Source organism: Carlito syrichta, unplaced genomic scaffold (assembly GCF_000164805.1).
Source record: "Carlito syrichta isolate Samal-C Ts95f unplaced genomic scaffold, Tarsius_syrichta-2.0.1 Scaffold304560, whole genome shotgun sequence".
Lineage (NCBI taxonomy): Eukaryota > Metazoa > Chordata > Mammalia > Primates > Tarsiidae > Carlito > Carlito syrichta.
Genome location: NW_007248656.1, coordinates 69,788 through 87,891, shown reverse-complemented (window position 1 = coordinate 87,891; position 18,104 = coordinate 69,788). Strand labels below are relative to the sequence as shown.

The following is an 18,104-nucleotide window of genomic DNA, read 5'->3' as shown; positions in this document are numbered from 1 at the left end:
TGTTAGGCCATACAGCACAGATTTCAAAGGACTGGGGTCACAGAGAATATGTTATCTCACCAACAACCAGGTGAGTAGCTTGGAAGCAGAAGCCCTGCCCCAGCAAAACCTTCAAGCGAGTGGCAGCCTCAGCCTATGGTGGACCCCAGCCTCATGAGAGACCCCGGCCAGAAATACCAGATAAGCCCCTTCCACAATTCTCGATTCTCAGAAACTGTGCGAAATAGTAACTTTTTGTTGTTCTAGCTGCTAGGTTTGGGGGTAATTTGTTATGCAGCAATAGAAAACTAATACATTTTCTAGCTTCTTCAATTCAAAATTTAGATGATCAATTTTATACATTTCTTCTTTCCTAATACCCGGGTTTAAAAGTGATAAATTTATCTCTAAGTACCAACTAAACTTAAAGAAAGTAGAAGGAAATGCAGAAACCAGTGAAAAGTAGAAGGAAAAGCAGAAACCAGTGAAATAGAAAACATACACCGCAAACTCGAGGAAGCCCCAGATTCATTTTTGTGAAAAGATGAATAAAATCGGTAAATCCCTAGCAAGAGTGATAGAGAACACAATGTCAAGGATGGAAAAGGAAACATTATTATAGCTCTTAAAGATAATGAAGAAATATGAAGATCTTTACACTGATACATTTGACAACTTGGATGAAATGAAAAAACTCACTGAAAAACATATTTTCCAAAAATGGACATGAAAAGAAACAGAAAATCTGAATAGTCTTACATCTGTCAAAGAAATCTAAGATGTTTTTAAGATCCAGTCACACACTCAGCACAAGAGACCAAGTCACAAAGAATCTTTGCAGCCTGGGCAGAGAACTTTAAACAGAGGGCTGACCCTTGGTGGGAAGGTTAGGGGTGCCCGCCGCCGGGCAGGAATGTGCCCTGGGCTGGATTTCACTGTCCCATGTGTAGGTTGAATGCTCAGCAACCAGGAAGGGTCAAGGCCAAGGAAGAAGTGGTAAATGTCCCTCCAGGCCCTCTCTGGCTCATCCCTCCCCTCCCTCCTGGCCAAAGATGTCATTGCAGGAACTTCTGGCAGAATTCAGGTGAAGGGGCCTTCTCTCCCACACAAAAGCAAGTAAGTGCAACAGCTATGATAACGTTTGTGTCTAGGGTTCCAGGGTGAGGAGAAGGAGAGAGGCAGGGGCTGACATCAGACATTCTGTCACACGAACTGGCAGGAATACACTGATAAAAATGAAAACAAGGTGGCTTGTTCACAGTATTCTCTTTCTTTTAATGCAGCTTAAACGTTCTACAGCCTCAGTAAAGGAACAGATTTTTTAAAACAAAACAAAACAAGACAGAAACCAGGCTGTCTGTGAAATACACCATAATAACATTTAATCCTGATCCCCCCGCACCTCCAACAAGCAAAGACACCTGAGAAAAACAAGACACCGTTTCTCATGTCTGAAGATATCTCCATCAGTACAGTCACTGTTTGTCACTGGTATTTGTAAACATTTCCTGATTCTTAATGTTTCGTATCAAAAAATATACTTTGGGACCGTGATGCTGGTGGGCCAAGCCAAAGGTTTCCAGCGAGAGTTGAAAATTGATGCTCTTTGTTCAAGGTCGATCCCAATTTTTTTTTTAGTTTCATTACTTCATCCTGTAGCTTTCTGGCCTTTGGGGAGAAAAGGAGGGGATGAAAGTTAGAAAGGCTGGCAGGACTCAGGATGTCACCACCTCTCTGGCTCACAGACTCCGCGTGGAGCCCAAGGCATCTGGGAGAGCAGAGCCTTCCCCAGGGCGCCTTGGCGGGCCATATCACGGCACGGCCCCCTCTGCAGTGGGGCCTGTGAAGCCTGCTCTCGCCAGCTTTCATAATGACATCCCCCTCTGGAGGCAGACGCACGGCTACTCATCTTTGCATCCTCCACAGGCCCACGACAGGTGTTCTCTGCAGATGGTAGTCTGAATAAAAGCCATTTGATGACAGCTGAACAGAGAAGCAGGGAGCGTCCTGCAGACAAAGCTGAGGCTGGTACCACAGCCCAGGAGGCTTGCCGGTACCCATCGCCACAATCACGATCCACCTGAGACTCATAACTGCTCTGAGAGGCAGGCAGAGCCACAAGTGCCACCCTCACCCCATGGACACAGAAACCGAGGATCATGGGTTCCTAACAGGGGAAGGAAATTGCTGAGCTTGGATCAGGTGCATGCTTTCTGTTCCAAATTCCATGTTCCCCAGCCAACTCCCAAGGATGTGGCACCGGGCGTCCTAGGTGGAGTCAAGTCACCAGCAGCCGAGAGGTGGGCTCTTCCCGCTTCTGCCTTGTGACCCTTGTGAGCTCTCCCCAAGGACAGGAGCCCCAGGCTCTTCCTGCTCCCCTTTCCCTCCATCCTTCCTGTCTCCCTGGGGGCCCAGGCAGGATCTCTACCTTCAGTCCAGGCAGCCCGGGGGCTCCTAGACCCTCTCCCTCCCCAGTACAGCTGTATCACAATTATGGGTTGAGGCACCACTCAGGATTTCCAGCATTATAACTGCTACTCATCCAACAGGCAGTCGCTGACACTTTGTCACCTGTAGAAAGGTGTATTTGTGGAATAACGGTCTCCTTTTAAACATTTTACTTTGTTTTATTTTTACTTTTTTTTTTGACCTTCCACCTCAGCCTTCTGAGTAGCCGGAATTACAGGCCCGTGTTACCACGCCCGGCTGATTTTTTATTTATTTTAGAGATGAGGTCTCATCAAGTTGCCCGGGCGGGTCTCGAACCCGTGGGCTCAGGTCATCTGCTCACCTCGGCCTCCCAGAGCGCGGGATTCCAGGCTGAGCCACCAAGCCGGCTTTTACTTTGTTTTCTACATGTCTGTCATTAAATCCTCTCAAGCTGCTAAACTCCTCCCCACACCTGGCCACTCGGTCAAATCCTCAGACTGACCTCATCTCCCCTGAAGAGACCCTTGATGGGCTCCTCCCTCCCCAGCAGCTCCCTCCTTTTTCCGGGGCGCCTGTCTTCCTCCCTCGTGGTCGGCTCCCTAGCTGTGGCAGCTCGCTTTCTACAGAGAAAGGCCACGCGGGAAGTCGCATTTTGGGTGCCTCGCATCTGAGAGTGCCCGTCGTGTGCTCCCCTGACCTCACAATCTGAGTGCAGAACCCAGAGTCCGATTCCCTTCCCAGCTCCTGGTCCTGCGTGGCTCGATCTGCTCTCCCTTCCGGGGATCTTCTGGAATCCGTCCTGCCTACTTCGGGGTTCTGGGCTGTGGTGCCGGCACAGGGTGGGCCTTTCGGTCTGGAAACATATTCGCTTGTGGAACTCTCTTGCATTTTTCCTCCATTAATTTCTCCCCTCTGCTTGCTCTCGACCCTCTTCCTGGAACCCCTGCCCGTTAGAGGCTAAGCCTCTCCAGCCATCCTCTAATTATTCCTTTTATCTAGTCTTATCTCAATTTTCTCTCTCTCTTTTTCTTTATGTTTTACTTCCTTGGGGATTTACTCCATTTCACCTACTAATTTTTAAGTTTTTGAAATTCTTGTCCCATCTTTAACCTGCCTCCAAGCGTTCTCATTGGTTACCTGTGTGTTCACCTTTTATAACAATTTGCCGTGTTTGATGGGAACACTTTTTCCTATTACTGCTCAGAGGACTTTAATTTTCGCTTGCAGTTTTTAATTTTGTTTCCAATAATGTCTCCATTTACCCCAAGCTTACTTCTCCAGCAGGTTTGTTTGCCTCTCCTTCTCACTGGGGCTTTCCTCAGAAGCCAGGTGATCTCTGGCTCCCAGGCACACCCAAGACTGAGGCCCCATACCAGTGACTCTGCGGGGATGTTGGTGGGTGGGCTGCTGGCTGCTCTGCACAAGACTGGCCATCTGGCTTTCATCTTGGTGCACTGATCTCTCAAAGCATCTGCAGAGCCAGCTGGGCTGCCCTCCTGGATGGCCATGCACATTCTCTTTCTCAGGGTTCAGGAAGCAGCATGTGGCCAAAATCACTACCTGTGGTACCCAGTTGTCTAGCTTCTCTAAAGGTACCCTAGTCTCCTGGGCCGCTGGAGTCAGAGGGCTGAGCAGAATAGGAAAGGGGACCTGGGACCTAACCTGATCTGGAACAGACTTTCAACTTTCAGTCCCTCTGCTAGTTCTCTATTCCTGCGTTGTTGTTTTTTGGGTTCTGTAGAATGAATCATCTTGCATCTCAGTGGCATTTATCTCAGCAGGTTCTTAATGTTGTACCACTACGTGGCTTTCTTCTTGCAAAATCATGCTGGCCTCTGTAAGTGCTAGGATCCAGGCTCATCTACCAAAGGCCTAGATGACAGCAGCTGAAAACCCGGTGGAGCAGCCTGAGAGACAGCTCCCTGTGTTGGAGACTCAGGCTCTCCTGCAGACTGTTACTCTGTATTCTCAATATATGGCTTTCACCTCAGGGTCTGCCAAGGCTTTGCCATCATGTGTGCATTCCAGCTGGGAGGGAAGGGAGGACAAAGCTCAGGAAGTTCACACACATCTTCCCTTCATATCCTGTTGGCCAGAATGTAGTCACATGCCCTTGTCTAGCTGCAGGGGAGACTGGAAAATGTGGCCTGTACTGGAAGGGCCTGTGTTCAGCTAAAACCTAGGGCTCTGCTAGGAAAGACAACTTCCTTACAAGCAGTGTGTCCTCTCCATCCTCTGTTCTGAGGAGTTGATACTGGTTTTGCTTCTTTTCTTGTCACTTTGGTAGGGCTTGAGGGCAGAGTGCAAATTAATCTATGTGCAAAATGGGCCGTGTTTACCTGAGAGGGCCAGATTGGTTGGCTGGCTTGTGTAAACATCTGCTTCCCATCAGTCTAGCCTTCTAATCAAAAGCAAGCTCCTGGCTGACGGGCCTGCCTCCAGAGCCCCCCACCGCTTGGCGTCCCCTTCTCCCAGAGGCCGGGCTCCCCAGCCCACGGAGAGGTGCTCCTGGCATATGACATGCGGCAGACGACGACTCACTAGCTCTACATGCCGTGTGGCACTGCACAGATGCTCTGGGAAGCTGGAGGAACAAGACGAACTCTGCTTGCTTCCAAGGGCTGGGTGTGAGCTTGCATCATCCTCTCCAGACACACAGACTGTCTCCCACATCGCATGCCTACCTCCAGCTGCAGGAGCTGGCTGGCCTGAAATGCTCCACACTCCCTGTGGGGCAGTATGACACAGCCCAGCCCCGGGCCAGGGCCCATCTCCCATGCAGCCACAGGGCTTGCTCGTGCCCTGCCAGGGGGCCTGTGGAGGCAGCAGGAAAGACTCACAATTCCAAGGAAGCCCGGGACTTCCTTGGCAAGCAGGGTTGGCTTGCATTTATCAGCTCGCTGGACTGTACAGAGAGAACACAGTGCTTTCTTTTTTGCTAGTGGTCCCGTGTAGACAGCAGACAAAAGATGGTCATATGAAATGGACTGAGCCTAGAGGAGGTCCAGGCCCTAGAAGGCAAATTTCAGAAAAAACACAATCATTTAGATTGTTTCCTAAAACTGAAGCCATCAGACGGCACTGCTGTTCCTGCCATGCTGCTCTGTTCCATCTCGGAGTCCCTTCTCCCCAGCCCCTGGCCTAGCCCTCCAGGAGAGGCGGCAGGGTGGAGGATGAATGCCAGGCTTCAGGACAGCTATGCCACCATCTCCACATAGCTTACTACCCCCAGGCAAGATCAGCTGATTCCCAGTTCATTCCTGGGAATTTAAAACCCACCATCTCTGGCTCTTCTAAACCAGGGCTGCAGGAAAGGCAGCCACCATCGTGGGCGTCTTCCTGGAAGACAGACACCCCTGCCCAAGTTCAGAGGCTGCCAGAGCCTATTGTCAGAGGGAAGTGGGTGGTTTATGTCCCTGTCTCCGTGGCAGGGGCAGCATGTCACACTCCTCCCTGGATCTTGGTGACCACCCGAAGCCAGGCATGAAGCAAGAGCTCAGTGCCGTACTGAGCTTCATGAGAAACTTGACATGGGTATTTTTTGTGTGCTTTGTTTTGTATTAGTTGGAGTCTCACTCTGTCTCTTAGGCTGGAGTGCAGTAGTACAATCACAGCTCACTGCAGCCTTGACCTCCTGGGTTCAGGTGATCCTCTTGCCTCAGCCTCTCGAACAGCTGGAACTACAGGTGCAAACCACAATGCTTGGCTAATTTTTTTTTTGTAGAGATGAAGTCTCATTATGTTGCCCAGCCTGGTTCAAGCAATCCTGCATCAGCCTCCCAAAGTGCTGGGATTACAGGCTGAGACATCATACCTGGCAGGTGATTTTTAATCACAGAAAAACACAAGGACAAGGATTCAGGCATAACGTGAACTCACAAGGAGACTGTATGGTTTTGGACACAGGCTTTGTATTCAGACCTACTTGGGCTTGACTCAAAGTTCCACCACTTAATAGCATCTCTTTGAGTCTCAGTTTTCTGACCTGTGAAAGAAATGGCACTATGTCACTCATAAGTAAATATAAAAGTTGGTGAAGAGATGGACCTGGGCTGAGATGGGCATTTGGTTTCCTGCTAGGTCATTTTCTTGTGGTCTCGTTGCTCTTCTCTGGGGATAGCCAGGGGGGTCTGGGCTCCTGCCTCAGGGAAGGGGGTACACAGGAAAACAGTGGGGAACATAAGAGCCAGCTCTCAGGTTTCCAAATAGACTTTTAAAAAATCATAGACTTTATTCATTTAGAGCCGTTTTCATCACATTGGAGCGTACATTTGACAAACCTACACCGGTACATCGTTATCTACCACCCAGAGTCCACAGCTCACAGGAGGGCTCACCCTAGGTGTACCATCTGTGGGGTTAGACCTGCGTCCCCCACTGCAGCCTCATACAGGCAGCTTCACTGCCCTAAAATCCTCTGTGCGCTGCCCATTTATCCCTTAGTCCCAGGCCCTGTAAACCACAGTTTTGCCTTTTCCAGTGTCATAGAAACGCAGAGTATGTGTAGTCTTTTCAGACAGGCTTCTTTCATCGGAAAGATTCCTCATCGGAAAGAACTCATTTAAGGTTCCTCCTTATCTTTTTTTGGCTTGATGGTTCATCTCCTTTTAGTGCTAAATAATGGCCCTTGTCTGGATGTACCACAGTTTATCCGTTGACCTACTGAAGAACATTTTGGTTGCTTCTAAGTTTGACAATAATGAATAAAGCTGTTAAAAACATCTGCATACAGGTTTTTGTATAGACATAAGTTTTCAAGTCCTTTGGGTAAACAACAAGGAGTGTGGTTTCTGGATTGTATGGTAAGAGTAAGATTTGTTTTGTAAGAAGCTGCCAAACTATCCTCCAATGTGGCTGTACCATCTTGCATTCCCAGCAGCTCCTGAGTTCCTTTCAGTTCACAGCCTCCCCAGCATTTGATGTGAGTGCTTTGGGGTTTTTTTGTGTAGTGGCATCTTGTTGTTTTAATTTGCATTCCCCTGATGACATATGATGTGAAGCATCTTTTCATATACTTGTTTGTCATCTGTATATCTTCTTTCGTGAGGTATCTGTTCAGAACTTCAACTCATTTCTTAATTGGGTTGTTCATTTCTTCACTGTTGACTTTTTAAGAGCTATCTTAGATAAAAGTCCTTTATCAGGTATATCTTTTGCAAATATTTTCTCCCAGTCTGTGGGTTGTCTTCTCATTCTCTTGATAGTGTCTTTCACTGAACAGAAGTTTTGATTTTAATGAAGTCCAACTTACCAATTATTTCTTTCATGGAACTTGCTTTTGATATTGTATCTAAAAGTCATCACCATACTCAAGATCATCTCGTTTTTCTCCTATGTTATCTTGCAAAAATTTTATAGTTTCACATTTTACATTTAGGTCTATAATCCATTTTGAATGCCTTTTTGAATGGGGATGTAAGGTCGGTATCTAGATTTTTTTTTTTCAGTTGTCCTAGTACCATTCGTTGAAAAGACTATCCTTTCTCTATTGAGTTGCCTTTGCTTCTCTGTCAAATCAGGTGACTATATTTGTATGTGGGGTCTATTTCTGGGCTTTCTATTATGCTACTATATTGTCTATTCTTCTTCTTTGTCATCGTCGACTTCTTTTTTTTTTTTTGAGTTGGCGTCTCACTCTGTCGCCCAGGTTGGAGGGCCATGGCACACTCATGGCCACTCCAGCGTTGACCTGCTGGGCTTCAGCAATCCTTCCACCTCAGCCTTCCAAGTAGCCAGAACTACAGGTGCACACTACCACACCTGGCTAATTTTTTTTTAATTTTTGCTTTTTTATTGTAGAGACGAGGTCTCGCCAAGTTTCCCAGGCTGGTCTTGAACCTGCAGGCTCAGGCAATCCACTCGCCTTGGCCTCACAAAGTGCTGGGATTACAGGCTGAGTCACTGAACCCGGCCATTTTTTTTTTTTTTTTAAGAGACAAAGGTCTTACTCTGTCACACAGGCTGGAATGCAGTGGTGCAAACAAGGCTCACTATACCCTCAACCTCTTAGACTCAAGCAATCCTTCTGTCTAAGCCTCCTGAGTAGCTGGGATATTATAGGCACATATCACTATGTTTTTTAAAATTTTTTTGTACAGATGTGGTTTTGCTATAATGTCTAGGCTGGTCTTGAACTTCTGGACTCAAGCAATACTCCTGCCTCGGCCTTCCAAAGTGCTGAGATTACAGGTGTAAGCCACCATGCTACTTATTCTTATGACAAAAACCACACTGTCTTACTACAGCTTTATAGTAAATCTTAGAGTAGTGTCAATCCTCCAACTTTGTTCCTCTCCTTCAATGCTCTGTTGGATATACTGGGTCTTACTTATCTTCACCATATAAACCTTAGAAACAATTTCTCAATATCCAACAAAATAATTTGCTGAGATTTTGATTGTGATTGCATTAAATCTAAATAAAGATCAAGTTGGGAAGAACAGACTCTCAACAATCTTGAGTCTTCCTATTCATAAACATGAACTATCCGTCCATTTATTTAGTTCTTCTTTGATCTCTCTCATTAGAGTTTTATAGTTTTCCTCATAGAGATTTTATACACATTTTGTTAGTTATACTCAGTACTTTTGGGGTGGTAACGTAAATGGCATTATGTTCTGGATCTCAAATTCCACATGTCAATTTGTGGTAAACAGGAATTAGATTGATTTTTGTATATTAACCTTATAATCTACAGCCTTTCTATAATCGCTTATGAGTTCCAGAAATTTTGGGGGTCAGTTCTTTGAGAATTTCTACATAGATAATAACGTCATCTGAGAACAAAGACAGTTTTAATTCTTCTTTCCCGATCCGTACACCTCTTTTTCCTTTTCTTGTCTTACTGCACTAGAGAGGAGTTCCAATTTAGCACTGAAAGGCAGTGCTAAGAGGGACATCTTTGCCTTGCTCCTGGTCTTAGGAGGAAAGCTTCTAGTTTCTCTTCATTTAGCATGATGCTAGCTGTGAGTTTTTTGTAGATGTTCTTTATCAAGTTAAGGAAGCTCCTCTCTATTCCTAGTTTGCAGAAGTTTTTATCATGATGGCTGTTGGGGTTTTGTCAGATGCTTTTTCTGCATATAACCAAGTGATTTTTCTCCTTTAGCTTGTTAATGTGATGGATTACGTTAATTGATTTTTGAATGTTGAACCAGCCTTGAACATCTAGAATGAATCCTACTTGGTTATGGCGTGTAGGTGTTCTTATACGTTGTTGGATTCAACTTGTGAATGATGAGGGCTTTTGCATTTATGAGAGGTATTGGTCTATAGTTTTCCTTTCTTGTAATCTTTGTCTGGCTTTGGCATTAGGGTAATTTTCACTTCACAGAACGAGCTAGGAAGTTTTCCCTCTGCTTCTATCTTCTGGAAGAGACTGTAGAAAACTGGTATAATTTCTTCCTTAAATGTTTAGTAGAATTCACCAGGGTCTGTGCTTTCTGTTTTGAAGATTATTAATTCTTGGTTCAATCTCTTCAACAGATACAGGCATATTCAGATTGTCTACTACTTCTGTAAGTTTTGGCAGATGTCGTCCTTCAAGGAATTCATCTATTTCACTGAAGTTACCAAATCTATGGGCTTAGAGATGCTCAAATAGACTTTTGAGTCCATAATCTGAAAAATGGGTTGAGACACAAATGCTTTGAAGCCTCACGAGGTAGGGTTTTGGGTGCCCAGGGGCAAGAGTGTGCACATAAACGCCAGATTTAGAGAGGTTGAAAACTTACCTAAGGCTCATTAAAAGTTTCTCACGTTGGAGAAAGGGGATCTGAGGAGAAAGGTCAAAGTCGCACTGGGCAGGGGTCTCCATGAGGGACCCCTGCCCTGCCTTCACTCCCCTCTCCCAGCCCTTCCTGGGCTCCAGGACAGATGGAACCTGCGACGTGTGTGCGCACAGGAAAGCAGGGACCACTTTGGCCCATGACAGTGCTGCTTGCTCTTGGGCAGCCTGGACACAGCCCAGTACCAGCCTCACCTGGGGCAGGGGCTAGAAGCTGCTGCCTCAGGTCAGGGCACGCCAACCAGGAACAGCCCACAAACCAGGGCCTTGGGTCGCCTGGGAGGACAGCCCAATGCTCTCCTGGCTGTGAGAAGGGTGAGGAGCCAGGTGTCCAGATGTCCGCTGCCCAAGAGGGCAGCTGCGTCCTCTAGCTACCTGGATGGGCTGGCTATGCATCAGTCAGGGAGAAAGGAGGTCCTTCATCACTGCATTACTCTCGTAAGCCAGGACATTCCAGGAAGACAGCAGGTGCTCATCAATATCTGTTGAACTGACGGCTGCCATCAGTGGCTCGGTGGGAAGACAGTTAAAATTCAAATCATTCAGGAGAGATTTCCCAAGCAGTTCTGCATAGGAGGCTCTGGGGCAGGAGTGTGTGATTTCCGTGAACATCAGTCTTCCCTGTGCAGACACTGAGGCGGCAGCCATGGTGGTCCAGGCTGCTGTGGCCAGGCCCTCTCCACAGCAGCATCCTTCATGGCCCAGCCCTGGGCCCACAGTCGGGCTCTGCTGAGTATGAAGGACCCCGCAGATGAGTGGGGTGGACTGGTCCCCAGTCTCTGCCACTAGGCTGCTGCTCCTGCCATCAGATACCATATGTTGAGATGCTGAGGTCCCATCAAGTGGCTTGACACACTTGAGGGCTCACACCTTCGACTTAACGATTTCCTGTTGTCTGCCCAACCGTTATTCTGGGACAGCCCGACACTAGAAGACACATTCAACACATTCCAACAATTTTAGAGAATGCATGTTCTGAAAAGGCATAGCGAGTTCCCTTCGTTTTTAATAAAACAATTTTTAATATGGAGCCAACCAATACTTACAGTTTCCAAGTCCTGGTCAGCCTTCTTTATTTCCTCCAGTGGGGTCGCCCCATGGAACTTTTGTCTTCGTTCATGCATTTGCTGTATGTGCTGTTTTATCTTCTCTTCTAAATTTCCCTCTTGGAGGGCACTGAGAAAACAAAGGGCAACCGAACAATAAGGAAAATGCCCACATTTAATCTAGTCCTAGCAATCCTCTTCTAATCTGGCTGCGGTCCTGAGACTCCCATGGCTGCGCCATGGTTACCCTGGCCTCCTAGACGCCCATCCTCCTCCAGTCACTACCCCCTGGAGTCTGGGCTCCTCTCCCATCCCTGCTTCAGTAGTTTCGAAGCTGCCGGAACACACACTATACTTTGTATAAACATTATTTAAGACAGGGCACATTTAGGACACTGCACACTGTCCCTCATGCAGGAGAACAGCATGTCTTTATTTTCACATGAAATACACAGTTTCACCAAATGCTTAAATAGAGGAATGGAAAAATTATAATAAATTAGGATTATAAACACATTTTTCCTGTTAGCGTTGGGACTTGGGATTGATTTTCTTTGATTTTAAATACAGTGATACAGTGACTTAGAGTGGCAGAAAGAGACCCAATAATCTGTTGCTGCATGGTCTACTTCAGTCGATGTAAGCATAGAGCCCTGGGGTGTGGGGTCCACCCGTAAGCACAAGCTTCCCTGAAGACCACCTGACCCCCAGCTGCAGGATTTGTGCTGACTGCGCTTGCTCTCCAGAATAACTGTGAAAAAGAACGCAGCATCCTCGTAATGACTGCAGAACACCGCCCCCAGAGCAGGGTGCATACTGTGTCAGGACCCAGACTCCTGGTTCTCACTGTGCCCAGGTTGATGGGGGGTTGGTGGGCGAGGTTTTTTAAAGGCCAATGACAGCAATATAGACCCCCTGGAGGACGAAAGAGAACACTCGAATGTTTTAGACTGAATGGTTTTAGTTGAAACTGCTTTCACGTGGCTGGGGAGTTAACCCAACCTATCTGACCTTTGAGATTATCCCCAAACATTCTCGGCACCTGTGAGAAACAAACTCTGCAGAAACAGAACATTGCCCTTTGCTCCCACATCTCACTCCTCCTCAGCTCAACTTTCCACCAGCTTTCTCAAGTCACACAGGGGACCCAGGGGTCATTGCACAGACTGAGTGGGGAGCCGTGTGGGACATTTGGGCTGAGCAGCGGGACCAGGGACCGGGCCCAGGCCTCCCAGGCTCAGGCTCCATGGCTCCCTCCTGCTCTGGCTCCTGAGCCTAGCAAAAAGGGCCCAGCCAGGGAGCCAGTGTGTGAAGTGCCCTGGCAGCAAGGCTTAGTTTGGGGTGGTCTTTACACCCACCACGGTTTCAGAGAAGCTGGGGAGGATGAGGGGCTCAGTGTTCATTCCCAGGGAGCAGATGCTAAATCAGCTACAAAAGTTGTGAGCACGGGAAAAACAAAGGGAGGCATGCTGATGAGGCGAGAAGGGTTAACACCCCGGGACCCCAGGCAGCTCTGTTCCCTCCTTCACACCTAAGCCCTCCACCTCGCCTCGATGGCACCCAGGGACCCAGCTTCCATCCTTGTGCCCCCGACTTTGCTCTCCGTGTGCCAGGCTCTGTGGCGAGTGCCCTGCTCTGTGGACGCCCCCCAACCCCTGCGCCACTCTCAGTCCTCCTCAGCCCACCTGCTCTGTCCATCCCTATTCCTCAATCCAAGGGCGAGGCTCTGGCTGCTGCTCTCTCCCATGTGCCAGTCCCAGGCTGGCATCAGACTTCTTGCATATCCCTCCCTGCTCTCCTGAACTCCAGGCCCCAGTGTGGCCCACTGATGATCCCGGATGGACCAGCAGCTGCTCACCTCTCTTGGGGATGATAGTGCCACCTGCCTAGCAGCCTGGCCGCCACCCAGCCAGAGACTCAAAATCTAAAGTGTTTCAAGCGCTGGGTTCAAGTGTTCCTCCCTCCCATGGTCACTATCTTGGCCAGATACCCTTTGCTTGTGTCAACAGCCATCCTTGCTACCTTGCACAGCATCCATCACGAGGAGGCCTAAATGACCGTGCAGGTCAGGTCTAAGAAAGCCAAGGCTGGAAGACGTGAGATTAGAACTCAGGACATGAGATGGCCTGGGGAGGCAGCAGCTCCCCTGGAAGGACTGGATCACAACCACAGTTACCAACCTCATTTCTCTGCTTGTTCGTGAAGGTTTCTCTTTGCTCTGTTTTGTTGTCCCAAATGGATTCCTTGGTATTTTCCCATCATCTATCAGATCTGTGGCAAAGGGAATCTTTGATGTCGCCTAGGAGAATGCAATAACACGATTTCAGGAATCCCAGCAGACACACTTGGCTTCTCTCATCCATGAAGAGGTGGACCAGTGGCCGTCTAGAGGGGGACAGTCTCTGTGCACTGTGGTCATCACCCTACGCCTTGGCTAACTCTTGTTCCCACCTCAGATCTCAGTCTGGACATCTCTTCAGAAGCCTCCACAACAGCCCAGGCTGGGGTAGGAGGTGTGCACACGTGTGTCTGTGTTCGGGGATCAGAGATCAAAGGATGACAGAAACAGGTAGGCATGAGGTCTGGGGCACAGGAGAGATGAAACTCTCACTGGGGTCCTGCAGTGTGGAGGTCAGCAGGGCCAACATAGCGTTTACCTAAATGACGCCTAGAACTGTTTTACCTGGCATTCTCTCCTCTAACTGAATTTCCAGGGCTGTGACCTCATCGGTCTGATCAGCAGTGCAGAGTGAGGAGATCCCGGGTAGGCCTAGAAGGCTGCTGCAGGTAATCCCCTGAAATTCTGTTAACGTGATGGATATAAAGCACACTCTTTGATATGGGTCCCAAGATTTTCCTACAGATGGGATATTTTAAACTAGTGATTTTAATCACTAGTTTCAAGCTCATACATAAATGCTAATACAAATAAAGTGAGAAAAACAGAAAAAGTCTTTTTTTTTTTTTGAGTTGGAGTCTCACTCTGTCGCCCAGACTAGAGGGCAGTGGCCGCTCCCGGCCACCGCAGCCTTGACCTGCTGGGCTCCGGCGATCCTTCCGCCTCCGCCTTCCAAGTAGCTGGAACTACAGGCGTGCGCTACCACGCCTGGCTAATTTTTTATTTTATTGTAGAGATGAGGTCTCACCAAGTTGCCCAGGCGGGTCTGGAACCTGCAGGCTCAGGCAATCCACTCACCTCAGTCTCCCAAAGTGCTAGGATTACAGGCTGAGCCACCAAGCCCAGCTAGAAAAAGTCTTATAAGTTAGAAAGCCTATATCATAAAGTTTACAGATCTTAGATCAATGGCTTAATAAACTGGCACAAATAAACTGAAAATCTGGAAGCAGTTCTTAGTGTTGTTTTTTTCTGATAAAGACCACTGCAGTTCCGAGTAAAACATGCAACTTCCAAACGTATCTAAGAAGGCAGGCCTTAGCTGCACCCCACTAACTAGCCGTCCACCTCCCCCAAAAATCAGAGGCAGCTAACCATGGTTTCTATGTGGGTCCACGAGCCCTGGGGCCGAATAAACTAGACGGCAGGTTGAAAGTTTGGTCAACAGGTCACTGCCACTTTCCAGCGTTGCATAAAGGATATATTCCTAGCCTTTCCTACTCACTGGCTCAGTCTGATGTGTGCAGATTTTACTGGGTCTGGGAGATGGCCATGGGGGCAGCTTGTAGCAAGGGCGGCTCAGCCTGGGAGGGAGGAAAACATGCTCTTGGTAACAATGTATAGATCCTGGCAATTTACTGAAAACGCAACAAACTCCTTAAAACTTCTAAGTTATAGCACTGTGCTGTGTGTGTTCAGACAGCACTACTATTGCTAGGATGTTCACTATTTCTAATGGCCTGCAGACACTACCACATAGATTTCTGGTCACCTGGGCCTTAGCATGCCTCATCTGGATTTCCTCATCTCTGTCTCATATGCTGTCCCTTGTCCCCATTTCTGGTCACGGCGCAGAAATGAAGCATGCCTGGTACCCTTTCCCTGGTGTTCCCGGCCCCATGATCCTGGAAAACCCTTCCCCTCCTCCCTCCGTGTGCCACATCACATCTGGTCAGATTCCTTGCTCCCCTAAACCACCTCCTAAGCAGTGGTGGTCCCCAGCCCTCCCTCCTCCCATGAGCAGGTACGCCCACTCTGAGTTAGTCTTTCGGAGACGTCCCTCTGCCTGGGACCTGCCCGATGGAAAGCTGTCTGCCCAGCTGCACTTCCCCTGCTCTGCTCAGGGTCCCCGGATGAACCTAGTGATGTGCTCACTCCCTTTCCCTCCCGAGGACGCAGAGCCTGTGCTGCCCTCGTGTTCCGGCACTCCCTCCGGCTCCAGTCACTGCAGCCTTCCGCAGGCGCCACCTTGCCCCGGGGGGCCCCTGATCTGTTTGTGCAGCTTCAGCGCCAGAGGCCGGGGGGAGGGGGGGAGAAGGACAGACAAAACTCTACACTTGCCAAGATAAGCAGCCTGGGCAGGAGGGGGCGCACACAGGTGCTGCTCGCTGCTGCCCCCGTGGACAAGCCTGAGAGCCAAACCAACCCCGCCCTGACCCTTTGGGCTGTGTGTGTGCATGTGCACACAGGCGTGCACGCGTGTGTCTGTGTCTGGGGACTGTCAGAGATCAAAGGATGACAAAACAGGCAGCCACGAGGCCTGGGGGACAGGAGAGATGAGACGCTTACCGGGGTCCTGCGGTGTGGAGGTCGGTAGGGCCAACACAGCGTTTACCTAATGACGCCGAGAACTGTTTTACCTGGCATCCTCTCCTCTAACTGAACTTCCAGGGCTGTGACCTCGTCTGTCTGATCACCAGTTTGACTAGTCCATGCCCGACACTTAGAAGGTGCTGAACAACCAGGGAGGGAGGAGCGAGGCGCAGGAATCACCCTCACCACCTCAGAGAAGTGAGGATGCAGGGCCACAGGCGGCAGAACGCTCCCTGCTGACTGAGAACTGGCACCTTTTCAGTGAATCAGGATTTGCCCAAAGATTATTCCAACAGAAAGAAAAGAACAAATGCTAAATCCAGTAGGTGTTTTTGTTTCTTTTCAAGTCAGACATTTAATTTTATTTTTAAAAATGTGAAAAGCATGTATTTGGAAAGAAGCCCATCCAGCCACACTTTGCTGCTACTATAAGAGACAGAGAAGGAAGGCTTGTTCAAATATCCAGCTCTCTGATGAAGAAGCAAAGACTTAAGCAGGGACAGGAAACACGAGAAAATGAAGAGCAGGATGCCTTTCTGCAGCTCTGAGGGCGCTACGCCAGGTTTGCATCCTGAGTGTCAAATGTGCAGCTGGTCTTAAGGCCCAGAACATGGATTCAAAAGTCACTGGCAAAGCTGCCGGTTTGAGCAAGATGAAAAGCAGAAATGCCAGGCTTTTTACCAAGTGGGTGATAAATCAAGACGCTCCTGCGAGGCTGCCAGCAGGTCTGTATCTTGGGAGCCATTTCGGCAGCTGGAGTCTCAAGACTCCCCGTGCTGTCGAAGGGGCACGGGTGTGACCAGCACAGGGACCGAGCAGCCGAGGCCAGGGCCAGGCCGCAGAACAGCGGCCCCCGGGCCTCCCCAGGCTCACCTCACCCCGCCTGGCCCCATGGTGCTGCTGACGCCGGGGCTCCACTCGAGCAGCAGCCCAGAGCCCGGCGTGGAGCCGTGGCGCCCTCTTGTGTCCTCCTGCCCAGCCGCAGGGAGCCAGCACGGGCTGGAGACTGGCTGGAGACGGCCCTCCCCAGCAGCAGGGACAAGGCCCTCGGTGGGGCGCTTCCCTGCTATGCAGTCCCTCTACCACAACTTGGAAGCACATACCTGTGCACGTTATAGGCTTGTGACCTTTTCACTTTTACTTCTGTGCAACGGACTCCTAAACATGCTCAAGTAAGTACACCTTCTTAACTCCAACAGGCATTTTCTGAGCAGCTGGTGACAGCTGCCACAGCAGTGAGTGGGAGCAGCCACCCCACAGCCTCCCTCCCGTGCTCCGTCACCGCCTCCCCGTGCCCCCTCATGGCTGCCTCACGCTCCACCACCTTCCCATACTCCATCATCACTCTGCTCCTTCTTGCCGACCTCACAGGCAACTGGTACACCATGTCCAGCCCACATCTCCGAAGCAGGCCGAGCACCTTCTCTTGTATTTACAGCCATTTGGAATTACTCTTCGGTGAACTGCCTGCCACACTTTTTGCTTGCTTTTCAAACTGGATTCTTTGATTTTTAAAGAATCAATGTGTAACCATTCCTAATATATTAGATCTCAATGTTTAGGCACAAATATTTCCCCTTTGACTTTGAGTATCCTGTTCTGGGCCACACAGAATATTCTGCCAGCATCTGGAGTGACACAGGCCTGGGAGGATGGCCCCTCCCCACCACGTACTCGGCTGCCCCATCCAGGGTGTGTGGGGTGTACATGACAGCAGCCAGGTACCACAGCGTCCCTGCTCGCCACCACCTTCCCTCCCAGCACGCGACACAGCCTGCCTGTCCATCACCACTACCCACTCAGTGCCTGCTCCCCTACTAGCACACAAGCTCCCTCGGGCAGGGCCCTGTGCCCTGTCCCTCCCTGCATGAGCAGGCCAACGACATTTGCTGACTGAACTGGTCTATCTCATGATAGGCATGCTTCTAGAAAAGATATCTTTTCTTCCTTAAGAAGCTACACAGCTTCTTCAGTGCATGTACTCTTACTGTGACAGTCTCAGGAATCAGAAGTGCACACTCTGACGCTATCCCTCCTCCCCCAACCCCAGTCACAGCTCTTTTTTTTTTTTAGTTGGAGTCTCACTCTGTCACCCAGACTGGAGTGCAGTGGCAGCTCCTGGCCACCGCAGCCTCGACCTGCTGGGCTCCGGCGATCC

General features: G+C 49.2%; 1 protein-coding gene across 2 annotated transcripts in view; it reads right to left on the bottom strand.

The window, feature by feature from the left end:
- Positions 1 to 1,230: 1,230 nt before the first annotated feature.
- The window catches only part of LRRC27 (leucine rich repeat containing 27), a 51,603-nt gene continuing 34,729 nt past the window's right edge, over positions 1,231 to 18,104 (bottom strand). For both annotated transcript variants that reach the window (XM_008060222.1, XM_008060221.2), the window contains 3 exons: positions 13,419 to 13,537; positions 11,239 to 11,368; positions 1,231 to 1,647 (listed from right to left, as the gene is read on the bottom strand). In XM_008060222.1, coding sequence (XP_008058413.1) covers positions 1,495 to 1,647; positions 11,239 to 11,368; positions 13,419 to 13,537 — 402 coding nt within the window. In that variant the 3' untranslated portion in view covers positions 1,231 to 1,494. The remainder of the gene's footprint in view (positions 1,648 to 11,238; positions 11,369 to 13,418; positions 13,538 to 18,104) is intronic.